The sequence below is a fragment of the Chelonus insularis genome, unplaced genomic scaffold, assembly GCF_013357705.1.
Source record: "Chelonus insularis isolate UGA/USDA-ARS -01 unplaced genomic scaffold, ASM1335770v1 contig_23_pilon, whole genome shotgun sequence".
Lineage (NCBI taxonomy): Eukaryota > Metazoa > Arthropoda > Insecta > Hymenoptera > Braconidae > Chelonus > Chelonus insularis.
In genome coordinates, this window is record NW_023276443.1 from 1,341,040 (window position 1) to 1,365,536 (window position 24,497).

General features: G+C 33.4%; 4 protein-coding genes across 4 annotated transcripts; 2 read left to right on the forward strand and 2 right to left on the reverse strand.

Moving 5' to 3' along the window:
* Positions 1 to 2,639: 2,639 nt before the first annotated feature.
* FANCI (Fanconi anemia complementation group I) lies at positions 2,640 to 7,408 on the forward strand. Its single transcript, XM_035079237.1, has 6 exons — positions 2,640 to 2,799; positions 2,990 to 5,672; positions 5,741 to 5,934; positions 6,036 to 6,809; positions 6,884 to 6,982; positions 7,048 to 7,408. The coding sequence occupies exons 1-6, from the start codon at positions 2,692 to 2,694 to the stop codon at positions 7,195 to 7,197; spliced, it is 4,008 nt and encodes a 1,335-aa protein (XP_034935128.1). The 5' UTR covers positions 2,640 to 2,691; the 3' UTR covers positions 7,198 to 7,408.
* On the reverse strand, positions 6,821 to 8,579 carry ytr (yantar). The gene is made up of 4 exons (XM_035079238.1): positions 8,293 to 8,579; positions 7,854 to 7,990; positions 7,608 to 7,756; positions 6,821 to 7,477 (listed from the first exon to the last, which is right to left on the reverse strand). The coding sequence occupies exons 2-4, from the start codon at positions 7,967 to 7,969 to the stop codon at positions 7,281 to 7,283; spliced, it is 462 nt and encodes a 153-aa protein (XP_034935129.1). The 5' UTR covers positions 7,970 to 7,990; positions 8,293 to 8,579; the 3' UTR covers positions 6,821 to 7,280.
* Positions 8,580 to 14,767: 6,188 nt separating this feature from the next.
* Positions 14,768 to 16,091, reverse strand: LOC118064548 (probable H/ACA ribonucleoprotein complex subunit 1). Its single transcript, XM_035079232.1, has 3 exons — positions 15,995 to 16,091; positions 15,736 to 15,906; positions 14,768 to 15,075 (listed from the first exon to the last, which is right to left on the reverse strand). The coding sequence occupies exons 1-3, from the start codon at positions 16,065 to 16,067 to the stop codon at positions 14,774 to 14,776; spliced, it is 546 nt and encodes a 181-aa protein (XP_034935123.1). The 5' UTR covers positions 16,068 to 16,091; the 3' UTR covers positions 14,768 to 14,773.
* Positions 16,092 to 16,823: 732 nt separating this feature from the next.
* Positions 16,824 to 24,440, forward strand: LOC118064577 (uncharacterized). The gene is made up of 4 exons (XM_035079263.1): positions 16,824 to 17,217; positions 17,735 to 17,911; positions 18,319 to 18,693; positions 24,203 to 24,440. Exons 1-4 carry the CDS (start codon positions 17,175 to 17,177, stop codon positions 24,229 to 24,231), a joined length of 624 nt encoding a protein of 207 aa, XP_034935154.1. The 5' UTR covers positions 16,824 to 17,174; the 3' UTR covers positions 24,232 to 24,440.
* Positions 24,441 to 24,497: the final 57 nt, after the last annotated feature.

Here is a 24,497-nt window from a genome sequence, read left to right on the forward strand (position 1 = left end):
AGCTGACTAGATTTTCAATGAATTTAACTGAACTATGCAAGACTAAATTTGGAAAAGTGTAAGGAATACCTAAAGCAAAAAGTTCTAGATCTTTGTTCTCTAAAGGTCAAGTAACTAAGTCTACTTAGAATTCAGCATAGTACGTAATGATAATTGACTTTACATTTGTGCAAACTCTCATTTTTTTCCATCTGAATATATAATCTTGGTAAATACAAGTAACTCGAGTTATTAATAATGACAGTCACACGTGTAATAAAAAATTCTCCCCAAAGAAAATTTGCTTACAATCATAAATCATTTATTGTAATTTTAATACTTCTTAAAATTTTTAATTCATTGAAACTTTATGAGAAAATGACAATTTTAATTTTAGTAACAAGTCAGAAAAAAGAACTATGGAAAAGTGTGTTTTAAAAGTACGTCATGTATGTTTACTTACCCTTTAATGAAAAAAAATAGTCAGTATATTATTCACTTGGACGTTATACTTTTTCGCGAGAAACGGTGAGTGTCACATCTGGTAAACATCAGAAAAATAGTAACTACTATTTTTTGATCGATCATTAAATTGTACATATATTGACATTGGATATCGAACTGTAGCCTATAAAAGAATCAAACACACGAATGAATACCTTTGCACACTTGCGCAGAATAAAAAAAATTTACTTTTTCAGAATGAAAATAAAAATAAGTCTGACGTACGAGCGGCTTCATTCATGTAGCATGAATCCCTGCAACGGGACTAAGAAAAAGACGTTAATTTCATGGTCGATTCACAACGGATGCACCTCATTATTACTGTTGAAGAAAATGTCTTCCCATAGCTTTGTTCGTATCCCTTTTGCTCTTCTCCATTTAACTATCGACCACTGAATTGTTTGTATTCGTAACATACTTTCCATTAATTTTAACGATACATAAACGATATATCGAGATTCCAATTCTTAGTTATTCAATCACAACTTGGTTTGAATATTTGAAATAGTGCATTCTGTAACAAAGTAGAATACAAAATAGTACTGAGAATTATCATCGTCTTGTTTGTCTGACACTCTTCTTAGGAGTTATTAAAGTACATTACTTTTAATTATTCGATATCCGTCGGAAGTTAAACAACCCGTGGAATCATTTATTCATGAATGTTCATTTTATTCTCCTTTATATTGAGTTTAACTTTATTTAGGAAAACTTTATGAAACAACGTCGTGAAAATGTGTCCCTTACAAGGTGCTGCAATCAATAAAATCTGAAAAAAATTGAATAAATGTAATAAAAGTAGATAAAATTAGATTTTGTATTAAGAGTAGTAATAAGTAATGGTAATTACTTTTTCACATTCATTATTGTCAGTCCTTTATAAATCCGATGGTTGAGACATTGTAGAAATAATGAATCCAAGAGTATAAATTAATGAGTTGATTAAATCATTAATAACCCTCATCATCTGGTAAATGGAAGTGATTGATAAACCATAAGTAATGCTTAATTAGTTAATATTCAATTGATAATTAATTTTACCTCGAATTCTATAAATAGATAATAGAAGTACCATCTGTGACCAACTATATCCTTTGTATTCAGGGCTATCAGATAAATCGGACACCATACAAATTCAACCCTAGAATCATTTCAAAAAATACATTGATGTTAGAATAATATTCAACACAATATAATAATGATCTATATACAACTGAATATTGTAATTTTTTAATCAAAGTCATATTACCTGAATAGGAAATCCTAATTTAAGAAGTTAATCTTAGTACACAAGCAAATGAATTGATTTTCTCTTTAGTTACCAGTCTTAAATAGATTCTTTAACATCAAAATCACCCTTAATAGCAGAAGTACTTCAATTGCTGTTTGCACAAGTAGTTGCATAATTTCTATGAATGGAATCCGTCATATTTTTTCTTAGCTATAGGGGTAAATTAACGTCACATGACTTTTCAACGTGAGTTATTGCACGTACTCCATATCCAGGAACTAACTCGACTAATATTCATTCATGTTATCCTCAAATCGATATAGATATATATCAATATTGTTCCAATTTTTACATGTTAGGATAAATGTAAGCTATAATGAGCCACCATAATATAAGTACTCAAATAATATCGTTTAATTGTAAAGCATTATTATAAGCCAACTTCCCCTATGTAATTATTACATTTAATTGCGATTGTTATCGTATAAAACATAAAATGGATTTATATTCGTTTTTTCAGATGATTTTTAATCTTTAGATTTTAACGATTATTACAAATAATTATGTTGTATTATCTAAGATAACTTATTTTATCACATAAAAAAAATTAACTTAAGAGTTTATTAATAATCTTTTATTGAATATTATTTTAATTTATTGACTGATATAAATATTAAACAACTCACTTTTGCTACGTCAAAAGTAATAGATAAGAATCCAAGCTTTTTTTCGAAGCACCATTTGGAACATCGTTGTAAAAGATCGTGTTTGTTTATCCGGACAGTGGCCGTTAAAAAATGGTTGCTCGACTGATAACATCAGTATCGTTAATTTTATCGGCAGATGGCACAGCACAGTGCTATTGTAGTTGTCGTTTGTATGCTAGATGGCATTGTAGCATGTTTTAAATTGGCGGGAAGCAATTTATTGTCAACACACGAGTTGCGTTAAAAAACACAAACAAATTACGCATAAAAATGAAAACACCTGATAAAAGTTCTATTTATTCACGATTAAAAGAGTTAATTAAGAAAGATGATAAAGACGGTGTTAGATCTTTAATTAGAGATGCTACTGTTAATGAGGTAATATCATTTATTAATGAAATCAAATGTTTTTTAGAGGTTAACTGTTTTTTAATTTTCTGTTATTAAAACAATTATTGTCAAATATTGATTTCATGTTTTGTAAAAAAAATTTAATGATATATGGCATGTAAAACATATAATGTTATTAATAATTTTAACTTTAAATTAAAATATCTTCAATTTTCAGTTAATGGAATTAATTTTACCAAGAATTGGTCATGATAATGCACCAAAAATACTTGATATGGTTTTGACGTATATTCCAACATCAGAAGTAGGACAAACAAATCGTCGTAAATTAGTAGAAGCTCTTCTCAATAAAATAATTGAAAGTGACGTCACAGGATCATATGTAGCTGTTTTGGTGAACAGAATTATTGAAGATTTTTCTAAATATTCCAAACTGCAACTTGTCAAACTTGTTGATTATTGTTTAAATAGCATAAGAGATAATAATGATCAATTTTTTTGCTGGAAAGAGATATTACCTATTTTGCTTCAAAATTTAGAAGATGAGAAATTTATTAATTACAAAGGCAGTGAAGTAACTGGAACAGAATATAAATCACTAATAATCAAATCAATATGCAATCATCCATGGGATGGAGGGATTCTTACTCCTTTAACTCAAATGTTTGCGGAAATTATGATGCAACCAGCAGATCATGGAACAGTTATTCGAGCTATATGTGATAAGATTTCCGAAATTAACCATAATGAGCTTCCTCCACTTGTGCATCAGTTATTAAAATTAAGTAATAATCAAGACGGAAGACTTGTAATTAACACATTAACAGAATTCTTCTCCAACGTTTATTCTTTAGCGTCTAAAGAGAGTCCTACTGCTTATGATATGGATAGTATTGGACAGATTAATTTAAAAGAAGTTAAAGACGCTGAAAGTACAGTATTATATCACATTCGTCAGTCAGTTTTATTGAATCATTCAAGTTTAAAAGATTTTTTACGTCATTTAAAAAACATCACAAATGCTCCAGAGTTTATATTGGATCCATTCCCTATGTCTGTGTTGCTTCTTGTATCAGACATTTATGAAGACCAGGTCTTTGATATAATCAAACATGCTCTCATCAGAAAAATTCAGGATGATGAAAGAAGAAAAGCTGCTACGTGGCTAAAAGAAATTTTACCAAGACCTTGTGAAGCTATGGATAACTTTAATAAAGTAATAGAGAACAGTTATGAAGACCGTCATTTAGTGTTAAAAGGTCTTGTAGAGTTGTCTTTCGTTCTTCTAGAAGCTAAGATAAAAGATGTTGATGATAAATTACTTCATGATATTGGTTTGAAAATCATCCAAAAATTAATCAAAAAACGACATGAAATAGGTGCGACTGTTTTGCAACACCTTACGAATAAAATCATAGCTTCAGGAGCTTCTGTTTCACAATATACTGACTGTTTATCTTATATGTGCCGTAAATCTACGTTAACAGTTCTTGATTCTCAAGTGTGGATTTCTACACTACTTGAGCAATTATTAGCAATACCTGGAGAAGCCGCAAGCCAAGTTCTTGCCGCAACTTTGCCTTTAATTAAACTGTCAGCTAACATTCGAGATACCTTAGTGTTAATTTTACGAAAGGCTTTATTTAGAAAAGGAATTCAAACCCGTCAAATGGCGGTCACAGGATTTTTACAATTTTTGATGGATTTAAAAATTGCACCTTTCAGCTTAAGTCAATCATCTTCCAACACTTCAACATCTACTTCAGGATCAATTTATACTCAAGCAACTGTTGAAAAAACTACTCCACATACTCGAAGTAATCCTCGACAAAATTCAGCGTTTTGTCTTGAAATTTTAAGTATATTGACCAGATGTTTATCACATGAAGTTGAAATCAAGCAGCATTTATATAAAGGTTTAGATGATGCTGTTTCATCTAATCCTGAATTAGCAGAACATATAATTGACATGTTACTGACCCGCTTGAATACTTACTATGAAGCTGATGAGAACATTAAACCACCTCTGAAATTTGATCAATGTTGTAATATTAATGGCCCAGAAGCAATCCTTCAAGAACCTATTGGAAACCTTATATTTGCATTGCAGAAAATTTATTGTCATGTAGCAGATAAAGACTTGCCTTGTATTGATCAGCTTAGCATGGTTCTTGAATCTTTATCAAAAAGGATGTCTCATCTCAAATTAGAGGATATAGATCTTGATGATCATATCGATTTAATGGATAATTGGCCCAAGTCACAGCAAAAAGTTTTGACTTTACAGTTAAGCATATCTGTTTGCGAAACTCTAATAGCTTATAAAATAAATTCCTGGTCTCCAGATAACGACAATGTAGCGCAGAGCGTGAATAGTCTCTTTAAAACTTACAATGACCAAGTAGAGTTTAGTAAAAAAGTTAACAAGCCAAAAAAAGTGGAACCAAAAAATAAAAAAGATAAAAATGACAGTACTTTTAAAAAACCCCGTGGGCGGCCAATGTCAATAAAAATATTTCCTACGTTGATGGATGTTCAGACTTTGAAAAAAATGATTTCTTTATTGTTTGAACCAAGCGTTCCTTGGTCTACAGAAGATCAAGCAAGTATTTTAAAAAAGCGTACAGAGTTTCACAGTTATACACTTCGTACATGCATTCAAGTTTTTCATAGAGTGAAAAATTTATGGAATTATGAACGAAGAAAACATTGTAAAAAGTATATTAAGGATTACATTGAAATTGGACAAGTTCTTTATCATAACACAATAGTAGGCTTAGATACCGTACGAGCATTAGATGAAGAAATTGCTGTTCTTTGTCTTGAATGTTTCAAAGAATTATGCGATTTAATGTGCACTGTGTTTAGTTCAGAATTGCCGATATTTCTTTCCAAAGTCTGTAAGTAACTTGATAATTTGTAAAAATTTTTAATAAATATAATAAATTATTACATATATTTATTACAGGTGATGTAGAAGTTTCTGAGGATATCGGAAATCATTTATGCAAATTGATATCATCATTACAAACTCACATTGACACTCACTATGCTGAAGAATTAGAAGAAAATGAAGGAACTAAAAAAATCCCATTAGTGTTGTTTGAAATTATATCCACACTTGCTCATAAAGCTTTACTAACCAGTGTTAAAATGAACAAAGTAACGATACTTTAAATAAATGAAATATTTTCTTTAAATAATTACAATTCATTTGGCTTCATATTATTAGAAAATGGCTAAAAATTTTTAATTTATTACAGCTCTTTGAATGGCTTAAAACAATGGCTAAATCAGATAAAATCGATGCACCTGTTGCAGTAATTATTCTTCAATTAATAATCATGATTGAAGATCGTGATGCAGAATATGGAAAAATTTTAGATGAAATGAGTTTGGAGTTATGCAAAAAGTTTGGAACTATAGATAATAGCGATCCTCCCATCACGGAGATATATAAAATATTAAACGATTCTACATTGCTACAAGCTCATACAGTATTTAATAATTCATTAAAAAATAAAATGAATAATGCAGCTTGGGCATTGGGTAGATTGAAAGCCGAGCAAATTGTTATCAACACATCTTTTATGACAAATGAGATGCTTCGTGAAAAAATGAAAGAAAAAGAGCGATGTTTATGCAAACAATTATCATACACTATCCAAACACAAGAATATTTAGCTAATGCTATAATAAATCCAGGCCCTAACACAGAACAAACTTTTAAAAACCTTCAGCAATTATATAATATTATAAATACTCTTACGAAACATTTCAGCAATAAATCTACCGCACAAAATCCTGCATTCCAAGCAGTGAAATTTATACAAGTCATTCAACTGGCTGGCAAATCACTCAAAACTACTTTTTATAATTTAATAACATTCACCGAAGAACATCAAAGTAGTGGTCGTAAAACAGATGTTCAAGCTTTGCGTAATAAAGTTTTAAAAGAAACTAAATTCATTCCAAAAGTTGTGTATGAAGTAGAACAGTTTAATAAGGAAATATTAGCACTTGGAAAGAAGACTGGAGTAAATAGTCATTTTTTTTTACATATTTTAATGTTTTATTATAAGAAATTATCGTTTATAAATATTGATTTTAGATACCACTTGAGAGTCATATTAAGCACAGTATTACACGTGACTTCAGAATAAAACAGCCTGAACTAGTTGAAGGACTTGAAAGGCTTGATATTACACAGGTATTTATTATTATTCCTTGACTAATTCAATTGATAAATAATTTACGTATAAATATTATTCTCAGATGATGACCCAAACACAACAACAAAGTTCACAAAGGCATCTTCCACTTGATGAAACACGAGAAGAAACTACAGAAATTGACAGTGATCTCATTGAAGAATCACCTCCATCAAAAAGAGCACGAAGAGATTCATCATCATCTTCAGTTTAAAATATAAATCATTGTGGCTCGTGGAAATGTGGTGGTAGTATTCCTTTTTTTATATAAATTATAATTATTTTTTCTCTGATTTTTTATGCGACAAAGTCGAGTGGTCTATTGAAACCACCTTTACGATTCATATATTGTCGATATTTCCTTTTTAATATCACATGAACTCCTCCAGCATCATTTCCTTCAACTTTTTTACCTTTAGTACTATCAAATCCACAGAAACCCATTATTTTCATCATGTCTTGTTCCTCGGGCGTTTTCCCTTGAAGATCAGCCTCTATAGAATAAAAATTCATAATTATGTTACACAAATATTTAAGATTATAAGAAATATATTTTTTTTAATTTTATAAAAAGACTTTATAACGAATTTTCAAATACATTTTTTAATATTAAACAATTCATACCTGTTATATTTGGCCTTTCACTAGTAACGACTTTATGTTTTGGTTTAGAATGATCCCTGTCCCTCGATCTAGATCTACTGTAAGATCTTCTATGTCTTTCTCGTTCTCTATCACGATCTCTAGATTTTACTCTATCTCTTTCAATAGATCTGAAATGGAAAATTTCAGTTTTTATTGAACGATATTTTTATAATAAGTTTAATAAATTTTTTTATTTATAAGTACTTTTAAAATTTAGAACAATACCTTCTTCTCCTTTCTCTGGAACGTCGCCTTCTTCGATCTCTATCACGATCTCGTTCTCTAGAGCGATCTCGCGAACGATCTCTTCTTCTTGGAGATGGTGTTCGACTTCTTCCCATTGCTTTCAGAAATGATTTATGCTATTGTGAAAGAAAAAGATTATCATAAAAATTCATGTAAAGAAATATTTAGCTTTTAAAAGCTTCAATTATACAATAATAGATACAGTTTAATTGACATTGCAGTAATTATTGGAACACCAACTGTCAAAAAAGCATTTTGGAGTAAAGTAAATGGAGCAAAATTAAGAAACTGCTATTGAATTATTTGATATACTTTCATAATAATCTCATCATAAATTACAGACAATTGATTAATTTAATACAATTACTTAAGAGATTAAAAAATGTGTAATGTATGATTAATAATAGTATAGACTCACCTTGTATTGTTTGTATTTTCTAAAACAATTGTTTGATATTTGTTCTTATAAATTTAAATGTTACATTTTTTAGATAAGATTATTCATCACATGTATATTCCATAATAATTAATTACCAATAAGGAGTAAATTTACAAAGATAAATAAAATTCGTAGAATTACGTTGTGTTTTGATGTTGAAATTCGTTCAACTCACTGGATTATAGAAACAGCTATAGTTTGAGATAAAATCGCATGGGGATGAGAAAAATTTCTGTTCCGGCACCATTGCTATGTTTATGCGCAGACTGAACATCGGCAGAGAAGAGAGACCAGAGCATAGAAGTCCAATGCTGTGTTAAAAATCCGGACGAAGTTTCGGTCAACATGTCGGTAATCTCAGGTCACAACATGAAAGTTTCTGTGAACCCATCGAGCGATGGCGCTGCAACGGTTTATTTCAGCCACGCCCCTTAATCTAAGAGAGAAAAGAGATAAGATTTGTGTTCTCTTTTACTCACATCACAAGAATCCTAAGCCAGTTAATTTTGAAGCACAAATTTTTAAATAGAAAAGGTCCAGCACGTAACTGTTCACAACATACATAAAAGCTATAAAACCAATTTGATATTCTTGTAACAGCGCAGAGGTAACACGCTCGACTACGGAAACGTACGTTTTGTGGTCAGGCCTATCAATGTTATATTTAATTAATCGTAATAATGAATTTTTTTAGGACAAATTTCATACACAATCACGCTGAAGGAGAGTAAAAAATGATGTATGACCGAAGCAATTTTTTTATAACAAATAACGATGTTTATAAGAAAAATAAAAGAGAATTTAATTATGCATGATAATAATGAGTCAAAGGCTTCGATAATGATATTTATAATATTAATAATATATTTTTAAAAAAATAATATTTAATAATATAACAATATTTTTTTAAAGAATATACTTTTTTAAAGAATATTGGGACCGCTCGAGAGGCCTGGAACTTGGTATCTGAAGAGTTTTTTAAAAAATTTTCTTGGGCAATAAAACCCCAGCAGCCTTAATCTCACAAACAGTAGGGACTTTTCGGAGTCTTATCTATCACAATAGATAGAAATGAGACAAATAACAAAATAATCTTTCCTCTGGGTTCCGTAGGGCAAGCCTACCCCACTTAAGACTTTCAATATAATTTTATCTTCATTTGAAATAAATGGGTCGGTAGCTTAGGGGTTGAGTGTTACCGTCGATGTGGGTAGGTACACATTGCTCTCGCTAATTAGTGATAATTTTTTCAATAAAGTGAGTAATAAAAATATAAAAAAGTAATAAAGAAATAATCAATAGATGCATCTAGTGTTCCTCAGTAACCTAATGTCTAAGTTGATCGAAGAAGATAAGTCAGCAGGGATAGAATCCCATATAAACGTAATCGACAACGAAGTGAGGTTAGAATCGAGACCAGCAATGCAGCAGACAAATAGAAGAACATCAGCAGCCGGCCCAGGCGCGGTAAAGAAAAAGTTTGCACAAGGGGGGAGTCATACTCACAACACCCGTAATAGTAGTAAAAGTTCAAATAAATTCCCCAATGCTCTCTCAATGGATAAATTATTTAATGAAGTCAGACTGAAGCATGGGTCACATATTGGTAAAGCGTTAAAAAAATACTCGAGAGGAAAGGGACAAACCCAACCCATGGCAGAAGCAACGAGCGCAAGCTCTTCGTCGGTCCATACAATGAATCAACCACCAAATCAATGGAAAATTGTAACTCCTAAACTAAGAAATAGAAAAAGAAGCAATACATCGACTTCATCTGAGAATCCAGAAATTATTAGTAATAATATATACACCCACACTTTCAAAAGAAGGAAGATTATGCAGTGCAAAAACTGTCAACGATTAGGGCATTCTAGTAGTAATTGTGCCCTTAAGTACAGATGTGTAGAGTGCACTAATGATCATAGCAGAGGTGAATGTCCTATTAAAGAAGAGACAAGGAAGGAGTCCCTTAACTGTGTAAATTGTGGCAACAGTGGTCACCCTGCATCATACAAAGGCTGCCCTTATATTCAATTATATGCTGGGCTGAAAGATGAAAAAATACGAATAAATAGTAAAAACAAAATAGTAACTAAACCTAAAAAAATGACCAAACACAAAATTGCTGATCTTAAACCAATAATTCCTGGAGTCTCATATGCGAATATTGTCAATACAGGTCCAAACACAAGTAGATGTGAGAATTTAAGAAGCCAAGCGGCCAATGAGCAACCAAAACAAGTAGTCCAACAGCCAAATGTCTCAAATCAACAGAATGTGCAGCCGGTGTGGGTCAACTCATTTAAGGAAGATCTATTAACAGCAATAGGTGTTAAACTCAAGCAGATATCAAACCAAGTGTCGAGCAACACAGAAAAAAAAGATTATATGTATATTCCAATCACTTAACCTAAAATGGAAATAAGAAACTCAAAGGAAAATAGAGGAAATAGTCCTACAGATCAAGTTGGACCACTAAGAATTAAAGACCTCAAGATTATTTCAATAAACGTTAACTCTATAATTCATAATAATAGAAGATATAATCTGTCAAACTTTTTGGACGAGCACTCCCCGGACATTGCACTATTGTCTGAAACAAAATTGAACAATAATCATAAGATAAGTCTAGACAGATACTTCATTTTCAGATCAGATAGGAAGAATGCAAAGCAAGGTGGGGGTACAGCAGGCCTGGTGTCAAGGGAAATAAAAACAGAGCATATTATTATTCCAGCAGTAGCTAAGTTCATGGTTATTGAGGTCACAATAATTAAAATAAAGATGGGTCAATCAAATCTGTTCATTGTCAGCATTTATGCAACTAATAGTGATAAGAGGAAAATCTTTATCAAGGAGCTTAACATATTATTCGAAGCCCTCAAACTATCTAAATCTAAGAATTATTACATCATGGCAGGCGATTTTAATGCTCGTTCTCCATTATGGGGGGACAAAGGCTCCAACCAAAGAGGAGAGTGCATCAAAAAATGGCTTGATGATGAGGGAATGGAAATAAGAGCGAGAATATACAGTTCTCTGGATCCAAAATTTACACCAGCGAACACATTTTTAGATTTTTGTCTGGCAGATAATAGGCTCACCTTCACCGACCTAGAGAATAACGAGAATATCAAAACTTTAGAATATGAAAGCGATTATTTAGCACTGTATGTTTAACTGAGACAATAGATATGCTGCAAGATATAGGCGACACACCCAGATGTAATTACAAGGCTACAGATTGGGATAACTTCAAGAGCTTCTTGGAGGTCAAATCAAAGATTGAGATCCCAGTTACTTCTAACATCACAAGAGGAAGGATAAACGAACTTCTGGAGCAATTAAATATCGAAATCTATGAAGCTATCACGGCCATCGTTCCGAAATCAAGTGGTAACTCAAACAGTGTGCTTAAATACGTAAATACCAAAATACAAAGACTTCAAAACAAGAAATCATGAAAGATTAAATAGTCTTATTTTATATTTATCGGTTTTATTTAAATAAGGAACAATTACATTTATTTAATATTACTTTTTGTCTGGGCACACAGAGTCAACTAACTGACTAGCAAAACGTACGCTCACGCACAGCCAGCCTCTCAATGTGGCCAACCACACCAATATAAATGTACCACACTCAACAAATCACAACTGTTGACTATTATCAGGAAAATTGAATCGGGAAAAGTAAAAGCAATTAAAAGGTTATTTGCATTCACCAAAGAGTTACTGGCTCACATAACCTATTTGATAAGAGTGGAATTTGATAAGGCTATTAAAAGGTACTGGCAGAGACAAATAAATGACATCGATTTCAGGTCGTCAGAAAACTTTTTTCCTAAAATTAATAGATATTTAAGGAAAAAACGCCGAATCTCTATAGAATCACTCAAGATTAGCAAACAAGAGGATGACAGACTTATCAAAAGAGCTAAAATCAACGAAACAGATCACGAAACGGAAAAAGGGAATATTATTATTTGTGATGAAGCTAGTAAGCTGAATATGATTAGCGCAGTCTTTGAAGAAATAAACTCCCCTAAGTCACTAAATAGTGGCCAACGACTTACGGACATCATTAATAGTAAAGTTAGCCCCTTGTTAGCAAGGTATGATGAAATACTGGAAAATGGAAATACAGTTACCAGCTTCAATGAAGAATGTAAAGCAGACGACCCAGGTACACTCTGCTCAGGGGGGTACAAATTATTCACAGATTCTTATGAAGTGTATGGGATCATCAAAAAGCTTCCAAATAAGACGTCAACTGGGATTGACAATATCCCGCCAATTGTCATAAAGAACCTACCGGATAATGTAATAAGAGCAATTACAGTCATTTTCAATCATGCAATTGATTGATGGTACTTTCCTGACGGCTGGAAAACAGCTAAATTGCTGCCACTATTAAAACCAGGTAAAGATGCTTCTGAGCTCAGAAGTTACCGCCCAATCAGCCTTACACCCTCGTTAAGCAAGGTATTTAAGGTTATCATCAATGCCATGCTTCCCTCCGTCCGAAGGACGGTAATGAGTACCTCGCCACTTTGGGCATAACTCTGGGAAATTATACTACACTACTATCTTAGCGATGGCATTTCCCGGGACGCATATACCTGCACCTAGAACAGGCACAGGGATACACGTAACAAGCCCGAGGCCTTACAACATACCACTATGAGTCCGACCTCAATTGGCCAGTTGTACCTGGTCCTACATGTCATATTTTGACTTTGCAGCCCCAGGCACAGGGCTTGGAATTTGGCCTCCCGTAGTACCAACTTTCTCCGCTTTGGTCGGCGGTCGCTAACGCGTCTCGCGCTCGGCGTGTTCGACGTACCCCCATTCAGACTGCCATATAGGGCAGTACGAAAGTGGGGTACGACGGATTATAGTCTAATCTGCCCCCGTTGTTGCGCGACATATCTTAAGAGCAGAGACATCTATGCAACCCCGGGGGCCCAAGGTTATCATCAATATCAGAATAGTAGATCACTGTGAGAAATTCTCTGTAATCCCACACAACCAATTCGGCTTTAAAAGAGGGCACTCATCCTGCCACGCCATTCTAAAGCTCTTGGCGGACATCATGCTCTATTCCGGGGACAAGTTAGTCGGGGCCATTTTGAGAGATATGGAAAAAGCTTTTGATTCAGTCTGGCAAAGTGGTCTCATTTATAAATTACTAAAGAAAAACTTTAACGAAAATCAAATATCATTAATAATGAGCATGATAAAAAATAAGAACTTTGTTACGTGGAACGGCAAAGGAACATCTTCTGAGATATTTTATGTGAAAGAGGGATTACAACAAGGTACAGTGAACTCCCCAGTCTTATTTAATATCTTCACAAGCGATTTTTTGAACGCCTTTAGATTGAATCAAGTTAGTCATGCCAAGTCAACTGTTTATACTGATGATCTCATCATATGTGACGCAAACAATAATGCTGAAAAGATAGATAGGGAATTGGCCTGCCTATTCTACAAAGTTGAATGAATCTACAGATGCTGGAATCTTAAAATAAATCCAAATGAATAGGGATGCATCATTCTCCATAGAAACTGGTCTCATCTCCTGACCAAGACAGCGAAAACGATAAAGCAATTCATAGTTGAAGTCAAAGATAATAATAAGGATGAAACAATGAGCACTAACAACAAGCTGGTAATCCAGAAGAAGAAAGTAGTAAAATACTTGGGCTTTCATCTGAATACTCTTGTAAAAGAAAATGCTCATGTGGAGATGGAGCTAAGTAAGGAAATTAAAACATTTACGGCAAAGAGTGCCACATTTTATACCAAACACCTGAGTAGAATGGCACAAATTATTGACGTTTTTTCATTGTTGATAACAATTACAGGCTGTTATAAACAAATTAATCTGCGAGAGTAGATATAGAGTCATCAGAGATCCCATCTAATCGATAATAAACACATTCCGCGAAAAAAACTAGAATCCATCAATTGTTGACGTTTTTTCATTGTTGATAACAATTACAGGCTGTAATGGATGAATTAATCTGCGAGAGTAGATATAGAGTCATCAGAGATCCCATCTAGTCGATGTTATATATATTCTGCGAAAAAAACTAGAATCGATTATTTATTGACGTTTTTTCATTGTTGATAACAGTTACAGGCTGTAACTAACGGAATTAAGGTTAGCACACTCGTCTACTCGTCGAATACTGTAGATATCTGTTGAAAAAGAATTTTTTTCTTTACTTTCGCGGGAGGGTTTACACAGCTACATATCAGTTGCAAAAAAACAACTGTTAATTACAAATATCAGTGCTCTGCAGTGATCTAAGTGCGACCCGAAAGGTCCACACGACTAACTTCCCAGTGGAGAAAATAAAAAAACACCATTTTTTTTTATTGTTATAATGATTATTATTATTAAAAGTAATATTTTCATTATAATTATAATTATTATTATTTTTATTTTGAATTTAAGCATAAAAATGCTGATAGAGGGTAAGACCCCCGCCACGGCCTCTATGCCCTCTGGGGTCTCCCCATCCTCGACCTCCTCCTCGTCCGCGACCACCTCCTCTTCCTTGACCACCATCTCTTCCTCTACCGCTTCCTCTTCCTCGTTCTCCAACTTTATTTGCTCCTCGTCCTCTATCTTTTCCTCTGCCCTTGCCTCCAATCCTTCCCCTCACGACTGATCGTCCTCCAACATAATTTTCCCCCTCAGCCTGTCTTTTCTCTTTCGGGGTGTGGTGAGCACCCCCATTCTTCCCTCTACCTGTAGATGATAATAATAATAATAATAATAATAAAAAGAAGAATAATAATAAAGTAATGAATAAATAAACAAGAAAAAGAAAAAAAAATAGTAAATAGATAAAAATTAATAAATAAATGAATATACAAAAAACAAATAAATAAACAATAAAAATGAATTAACGAATAAACAATAAATAAATAAAAAAATCAATATATAAACAATAAATAAACTAATAAATATATAAAAAACGAATAAATAAACAATAAAATAGATCAATAAATAAAAAAAATAAATGAATAGACAAATTAATATATGTATATAAAAAACAAACCGATAAACAATAAAATAAATCAATAAATTAAATAAAAATTAATTAATTAATAAATAAATCAATAAATAAATTAACCAATTTATGAACAAAAAAAAAAAAAGTAAATATGCAATGAAAAAATTAATAAATGAATAATTGAAAAAAAAGAAATAATAAATAAAAGAATAAATATATACATAAACAAGTAAAAATACAAATACATAAATTAACAAATAAATAAATCAATTAATAGATAAATCTTTAAATAAATCAACACATGAAAAAATTTTTAAATCAATAAAAAGTAGAAAAAAAACTAATCGATATTAAATAAAATTACAAATAAAAAAATCATAAGTTGCACTTAGTTTTTATTTTGGCTTCGGGGGGTACTTTGTTGGGAGGGAGCTCCGGAGATGCCATCTCGACGTCCGTAGGACCAGGGAGTTCTGATTGCAGAACTCTCCTGGTCATCGTGTCTAACAAGGAGCTCCCTTCCTCGCTCTTTTCCAACTTCTCCTTCAACATTTCCAGAAATTCTGGAAAAAAATAAATAAAATTATAAAAATGCATTCTCAAAGTAAGTAATCATGTATTATTCATTTATAAAAATAAATGATTACTTACTTTGAGAATCCATATTTTTTGTGTTCATAACAGATTTAATTGTTATAAACAAAAAGAATGAGTCTCCATTCATGTCGTACGGTTGGTAACTTTTTTTTAGCAAAAGAAAAAATTACGCGTTAAAAGAATTCAAATATATTGCATAGATCTCTATTTTTATTGTTCATAACAGTTAAAAAATTTTTTATTCAAATATTATTATGATCGATAATCATTTGTTATTAACAATGTTCAATCGTTATGAACACAATTTCTTATTATTAACAATAATCATTGACTATTTTATTTTTTCTCAACACTATTTTCTCCATCCCAACACAAGTTTAAAATTCTTTTATTGCTGATTTCGTTTTTTAAAAATTTTTTTTTCTATGAAATACTATCATCATATTTCTGTACAATTATTCTAAACATTTGATATCCATATTTTTCAAAAGATCTCGAAATTCCGTCTAAAAAATGGTATAATTTATAAATTGCAGAATTTAGGTAGTTCACTATTTTTTCAGTTTTTTGATTCTGCATAAAAAATGGCTGGACCGATTTCGCCGAAAATCTAATCAGTTCTAAAAAAATAATTCCGAACGCACGTACGAACATACGAACATACGCACACACAGACGTCCACGTAAAAACTATCGTATTCAACTCTGGGGACTTTGAAACGTGGAGATATGTCAAAATTTGGGATTCGCAAAATCGGACCCATTACTATAACTTCCCACTGGGAAGTTAATTAAGCCGTTTATTTACCTTTGATTAATAATATGTTTACTACAAATTTATTATTAATTGATATAAAGTTTAATTGATCAATAATCTTGTTGGAAATCAGCGTCTCCGACATATTTGAGTGTATAGGGCCTGTACGAGTGTTCGGCCCTAATCGGTTTCCCCCGTAGCCTTTCGGCTAACGTCTCTCGTCGTGCTCTTCACTTGATTCAAGTTGGTCGTCTATTACGGTTCAATAATATATTCATTGATAAATAAAGTTCTAATTTCTAATTAAACTAAGTCTTATTATTATTGTTTAAATCCTCATAACCTCTAACAGGTTATGGGCCCAGAGCTCGCTTTCACTGAGCAGATTAATAAAGTGTTTGTTAAATTATAAAAGGTGTAGTATAGAGAAACGTGTAAGTGATTTTGGAAAATCTAACAAAGAAGACTTGCAGTTTCAATGGCTGAAAACAAAGACAAAGAAGGATCGACAGTGTCGTCGAGTTAGTATCAATTCTTTTAAAGTAAAATGAACAAGAAAATTAATGTATACATTATTAAATGAAAGGCGGTTTGACGAGTGATGACACGGTTTGGAAAATAGTCAACGAGTGTCCAATGTTTAGCTAAAACAAAGAAATCATTGTTCATTTTACTGAATAAAGGTTATTTAAAATCTAGGCCTAGTATAAAAATAAATCATGATTAAGTACAAATAAATTAGAAACTAAGCACGATCGTGCGGCGAGGTTTGGCTTGGCGGGAATTTGAGAGTCCATTGTGACGACAATTGACGAGTTGTGCGCATGATCAGACAGTTGAACGGGAAAACGAGTGCTAGACAACGAGCGAAGGAATGTAGATGAAAAAAATAATAATAAACAAACAAATGAAAGACGCATTACTGGCTCTTTGTCTCGAACTACGGGCCAAATTCTCGCTACACTAAATTAAATAAAAGTTGATCAACTATAAAATATATGTTTGCATGTAAACTAACAATTCTTTTCATTCCTACAGCTCTTGAAATAGACACGTTAAATGAAATGCTTGATAACATGACATTTGAAAATGTTATGGTCAAGCTGGAGGGTGTGTTTATGCTTAAAGCAAACCACCCAAATGAGGAAATTGAGTTATCCCTGCATGAAAATTATATTTCACTAAAAACTCAGACGAGTGTTGAGTACAAAGCAGGTGAGCGAAGGGTATTTTATTTTATTTTTGAAATATTTCCAAGAAAATATGTATAGCTATACAAATGAAATTATAATTAAGATGCATCGTAAATTTAATTATTAAAAATCTCGAGTAACTGTGCATATTTAAAGCACGAATAATAAAAGACCTATGAATGTCTGAAGACATTCTAAATAATAATTTTTAAACCATTAAAATCAAATTACTCATGCTTGGTGGTTGAGTGCCGTGCATTTGGCTACTATGTATGAGAGTAGAGTTTGTATATGTGTAACCTTGTGTTCGGGTAAATGTATACTTGCTCGTCTTAGTCTGGAGAAACTTGTGTTCGGTGGATCCAGCTAACGACATGATTTAAAATCCTGCCAAATGTCAGATTTTTATTCTTTCTCAATATATTGCAGCTAAAACATTTGTTACCAAAGAGGAGTTGAAAGCGCTAGAAGTATGGCTGGACAAATGTAAGAAACAGGGCGTGAAAGCTGTGCTGCCGAGTACTGTAAAGAAACAGGAAATAGTTGATCCTGTAGAGGAACAATGGTTGGCTACGAGAATCAGCAACGACAGAACGAATGACGACAGTAGTGGTGACGACGGAAAGAGTGACGAGAGAATCAGTAACGACAGAACGAATGACGACAGTAGTGGTGACGACGGAAAGAGTGACGAGGGAACTAGATATGACGGAACTAGTTATAAGAGGAGTGTCAACACAACGAGAGCTATGATTCATAATGTAGAAGGAGATAATATAACTCAGTTGGCCACTGAGACAAAAGGTAAAGGTCTACCTAAAATAATTGAGACAAAACCGGTAAAAATATCTCTAAAGAAATTTAACGTTCCTAAACTATTGAATAAATCTGACAATAAAAATTGTTTAGATGACACAATTCAGAAACTAAACAAAAGACTGACGAAAAGGCGACTGCCTGGATACCTTGCTTCAATGCCATGGACAATATGCTGTTGCAGCAGTCCAAAATGTTGGCTAGCTTAACTGAAACTATGAAAAGCATGGAGAAAAGGCAATCAGAAATTATGGAAGAGTTATGTCGTAACCGACAAAATATGAGTGATCTGGGTAAACAAGTAGAGAAAATCGAGTGTAATATAAAACAGGTAAAAGAGTGTGAACCTGATGTGAGTTGCATGACCCAGAACAGAAGCTCAGACATCAATCTGGGAGAACCGAGTGGTCATAATTTAAATAGCAATGTAAGACAGAATGACGACAGATACGTTAGAGCTGATGATGTTAAAGATGCAATAAAGTATGAGATAATAAGTAAAGATGTGGGTACGCGCCGTGATTACAAATTAACTAATCAAACGAAATTTGAATACTTTTACGATTATTTTCTTCAGAATTGAGATCGCTTGAACTATTGTATGTAATTGACACGAGTGAAAAACCGACTAAAAATTATGATGCAAATACTTTGACAAAACATAAATTCAAAGTGCGTGATATTCTCATAAATCGTTTAGAGTCATACTATCACACAAAGGTAGCTCATTTAAAAGATCCTGTCGAAATACTAAATAAAATAAAAGAATTAAAACGATATGAGGTGAATTTAACTACTAGTATGATTAGAAGGAATTTTCACACCATGCAGTATTCACCAGATAAAGAGAGTGCTTCTGAGTTTTGTGAAAGGTTTGAAAACTGCATACGCGATATGGGAATATCTCAGACACTGCGACCTTTTCTGAGGAGGAAAAACGCGACACATTTTATAATGCTATTATGACCACGGTTCCTTCTGTTCAAGCTGTTGAGTTTATAAGAGTGAGTGGGACTGGTAAGGGTTTAGATTATGAGAGTCTGAAAATGTTTTTGATGCAGGCAGAGGCAAATCGAAATCAGACAAAATCAGGAGAGACCAGAGCAGCAATGACAGTTAAGAAAGGTACGAGTGCGAGATGTTATGAGTGCTCTGATTTTGGTCATATCAGTTATGATTGCCCCCGAAAAGGAACAGGTGTTGTGAAATGTTACGAGTGTAATAAGTTCACAAACCATAAGGCTGACGAGTGTCCTCAAAGACAGGAAAGACTAAAGAAGCAAGGATCTACGAGTGGTCGAGTTTATAAAAGAGGTAATGGCAGGTATAATTACAATAAAAACTTACAAAAATCTGGACAGATTAACGACAGACGACAGACATTGAAAAGGAGAAATGACGATAATACGAGAGGTTATAATTACAAGAGAGGCAGATTCAATCAAAATAAAGGTCAAATATGTTAATAAGAACTTCAAACAGCCCAAATCAAATAATGATGGGAATAAGAAATCAGCTGATACTGCAAAGGGTAAGTCATTCTTGGCTGATATTAACTCTAAGTTAAGAAACGATGATATTTTACACGAGTATAATGATGATAGAGAAAGAGTAAATAACGAAGGTAGATTAGTAGCCAAGTTCTTAGCCGACTCAGGTGCGACAGAACATCTCACAATTCTAGAATAATTTTTAAGACCCTGGACGTAAAAGACTACGGTACAATAAAATGTGCTAATAAAAATCCTTCAGCGGACCTGAGAACGGAGGGAGTAGGCCAGGTTGAAGTAATCCTGGACAATAACAAAGTTATGAAAATTGATAACGTTATATTTGCGGAGGCTCTTTCTGATAATCTTATGTCCCTGAGAAAATTCGCTGAAATGGGATTAGCAATATATTTAGATAAGAAAAGGATAAATATATTTGATCCAGTCTCGAATGAGCTATTCATTACAGGTGTTTATAATAAACCCTATTGGATTATTGAACTGGAAATCAATCGAGATACGGCTGGAAACGAGAGTAATATATGCGAAAGATCTAACAAATATATTTTAGCTGACTTGACGAGTGATTACAAAACAACTGTAAATGAAGCAAGATGTATGTGGCGAAACATTGCGACAGAAGACAAAACGAGTGCTGAGGAAAATTTTATTAACCGAACAGATATGAGCGAAAATGATAATGAGTGTACGAGAGCAAAGAAATCAAAAACAACAGATGAGACGATAGACGGTACAGAAAGAGTGGAAACGATTGAGAGCAGGCAAGAGAAAACGGGTGAAAACAAACGAGTGGAAGCGTGTGAAGAGGTACGAGTGAACGAATGGGAGAACAAAGTACAGACTGAAGACAGAGAAAGGAAGACCAATAGTAATACTCTGACTGGATACACTGAGTCAAGTATCACTGATGATCAGAATGTAAACATGAAAAATAAAATGTATCAAAACTTTAACTTTGAAACAACCATATGGGATAGGAAAATTAACGATCCAAATGAATTGCCGGTAACAGAAACAAACAGATATTGAATCTCCATTAAACGAGTGTAATAATAAAACAAATTATGACAAAGCAATGTTATGGCACGTCAGGCTGGGGCATGCTTCAGTAAATTATTTAAAGGCATTGCAAAGAAAATTACCCGAGAATAAAGAGCTTCAGAAGATCGTGTTCGATCAATCGATCATGGATTGTGAGATCTGTATGGTTTCTAAAATAAACAAGTTGCCATTTAAAACAGTGCGTAGACGAGCGAATGCTCCACTGGAGATTATACATTCAGATACGATGGGACCAATTAGTCCACCTTCTCATCCTAAAGGATACAAATTTATATCTGTATTCATTGATGACTATTCGCGATTGGCAATGGCATATGCGATGAAAGTTAAGAGTGATACGGGTGCTTGCTTTGAAGCATTTGTGAAGAGTGCGCGAAATCTGCTTGGAAAAGATGCCAAAGTGTGCTATTTACGCTCTGACCAGGGAACTGAATTTAAAGGTGGTTATACGACAGAGGTTTTAAATAAATTAGGTGCAGAGTTACAGGTCTCTAGTCCTGATACCCCTGAACATAACGGTGTTGCAGAGCGGTTTAATCAGACTATACAGAAGAAGGTGCGAGCCTACATGTATGATGCAAAATTACCCGAGAACATGTGGGATTGGCTTTGAGTGCAGCTGTCTATGCCTATAATAGGACCCCTCATAAAGCAAATGACATGATAACTCCTATGAGTAGATTTGCACCAAATCATAATTTTGATATAAACCAACTTAAACGTTTTGGCTGTATTGCCTACATTAAAGTTCAACGGAAGACTGGACCAAAGTTCCGTTTCGAAGGAAGACGAGTGGTGTTAGTTGGCTATACTCCCACTGGGTACCAATTTTTAAAACCTGAAGAAGGAAAATTTTACGAGAGCAGAGATGTGCGATTTAACGAGAAATTGGTTTTATGGCGACAAATACGGTAAAGACAGCATTAGAAACTGGCCAATTGAAGAGTGGAAAACAGAAAAAGACAAATGGTTTGTGGAATTCTCTGAAAATATAAACGAATGTACTGATAAGTTAAAAACGGAGGGAGAGATTCCAATAAAAAGAAAAAGAGGAAGACCTAGGAAAAATCCTGTAATAACAGACACGAATGTGACGAGTGATAACATAATAACAAATAATAATGGGCAGAGTGAATTAAGCATGAGTGATAGAGAAATTGAAGGTAAAATTATGTTTACATCTAAACTAAATGACGACTATGATAGAAAAATAGAAAACCTAGAAGATGAAATGTATTGTGCAATGCTGGCAAGAATAAATGAGGATCCTGCTACCTACAGACAAGCCATGTCATCGAGTGAATCTATTTACTGGAAAGAAGCAGTAGATAATGAGTTGAAATCAATGTCGGAAAATAACGTGTGGGAAATCATTGATCGACCAAAACTAACGAGTGATGGTAAACGAGCGAATATAATTGATTCTCGATGGGTATTAAAAGGAAAGTAAAGGATGATGGTGAAATAAGACACAAGGCAAGACTGGTTATACGAGGGTTCAAAGACAGAAACGTCTACGAGCTGAAAGAGACTTATGCTCCGGTGTCCAGACTACCACTAGTTCGAGCTGTGCTGGCCATTATAAATAAATATGATCTGGAAGTTTGTCAGCTAGATGTGCAAACTGCTTTCCTCAATGGGACGATTGATGAGGAAATTTTCATGGAAATACCTGATGGAATTGAAATAAGTGATACCGACAGACGAGAGAAAGTATGCAAACTAAAACGAGCGTTATATGGTTTGAAAATAAGTCCAAAACGTTGGAACAAAAGGTTTACAGAAGTAGCTCTAGGTATAGGCCTGATTAATTGCAATGAAGAACCATGTTTGTTTACCTGGCGGAATAATAAGAAGTTTTTGATTTTACTGTTGTACGTTGATGATATTTTAGTTGCAAGTAATGATGAGAATAAACTGAAAGAAGTGAAAGAACGATTAAAAAGTGAATTTAAAATGACAGATTTAGGTGTACCAAAAGAATTTTTGGGTATTGGTATAACGAGAGATAGGAAAAATAAAATATTGGTCCTGAATCAAAAACGGTACATAGAGAAGATACTGAAGAGATTTAATTTTTCAGAATCACATCCACAGAAAAACTCCTATGATTACAACACAGGCGGCCAACAGAGAACGAAAGCTTAGAGAAGAGAGTGAGGATCCAGAGCTGCTACGAGTGACAAAAACGAATGAAAATATTCCGTATAGAGAAGCTGTTGGAAGTCTATTGTATCTGGCTGGTGCAACACGACCAGATATAGCTTATGCAGTCAATGTGCTAAGTAGACATCAAATAAATCCAGTGGATAATGACTGGAAAATGGTGAAACGAGTGTTTAGATATTTAAAAGGAACGACGGATGTAGGACTGAATTATTTGTCTAATCAGGATGATCTAAGAGCGTATTCGGATGCTAGCTTTGCTGATTGCAAAGGCTCCATCACAACGAGTGGATTTTTAATACAACTGTATGGAGATACAATAGCCTGGAAGTCTCATAAACAAAATTATGTAGCACTATCGACTTGTCAGGCAGAATACGTTGCGATGAGCGAAGCAAGTCAAGAGTTGATTGCTATGAACAATTCTCTTAAAATAATCTTGGATCAATCATTTACTCCAATGCAACTATGGTGTGACAACAAAGCAGCTGAGGCGAGTGCACAGACGAGTGGTGGAAATAAGCTGAGACATATGACTGAAGTGAGAGAACACTATGTGAAAGAGTGTGTAGAAAGAAACTTCATTAAAATAGGCTGGATTCCTTCAAGGAATCAAATAGCAGATCTATTTACTAAACCTCTTCCCTATGGGACTTTTAAACGACTGACAGAAATTGTGTTGAACAAGACGAGTGACAATACTGAGTGACGAATGTAACGACTGAAACCATTTGAAAATTAATTTGTTTTAATTACAGGTAATGGATCTGATCAATCTAAAGAATGAGAGTTAAACGAGAGGAGAAACAGAAGTTAATGAGACGACCAATTGCCAAAGCAAGGAACCAAAAGACTGAATCTGTTCCTATAACTGGATTTAAGTTTGTTATTGTTAAAAAGTTCATATATATTTGTAAACATATCATATTTTGTATTTGAGATTTGAGACTTGACGCAAATATGTGAAGACGGGAGGGAGTGTTGGAAATCAGCGTCTCCGACATATTGAGTGTATAGGGCCTGTACGAGTGTTCGGCCCTAATCGGTTTCCCC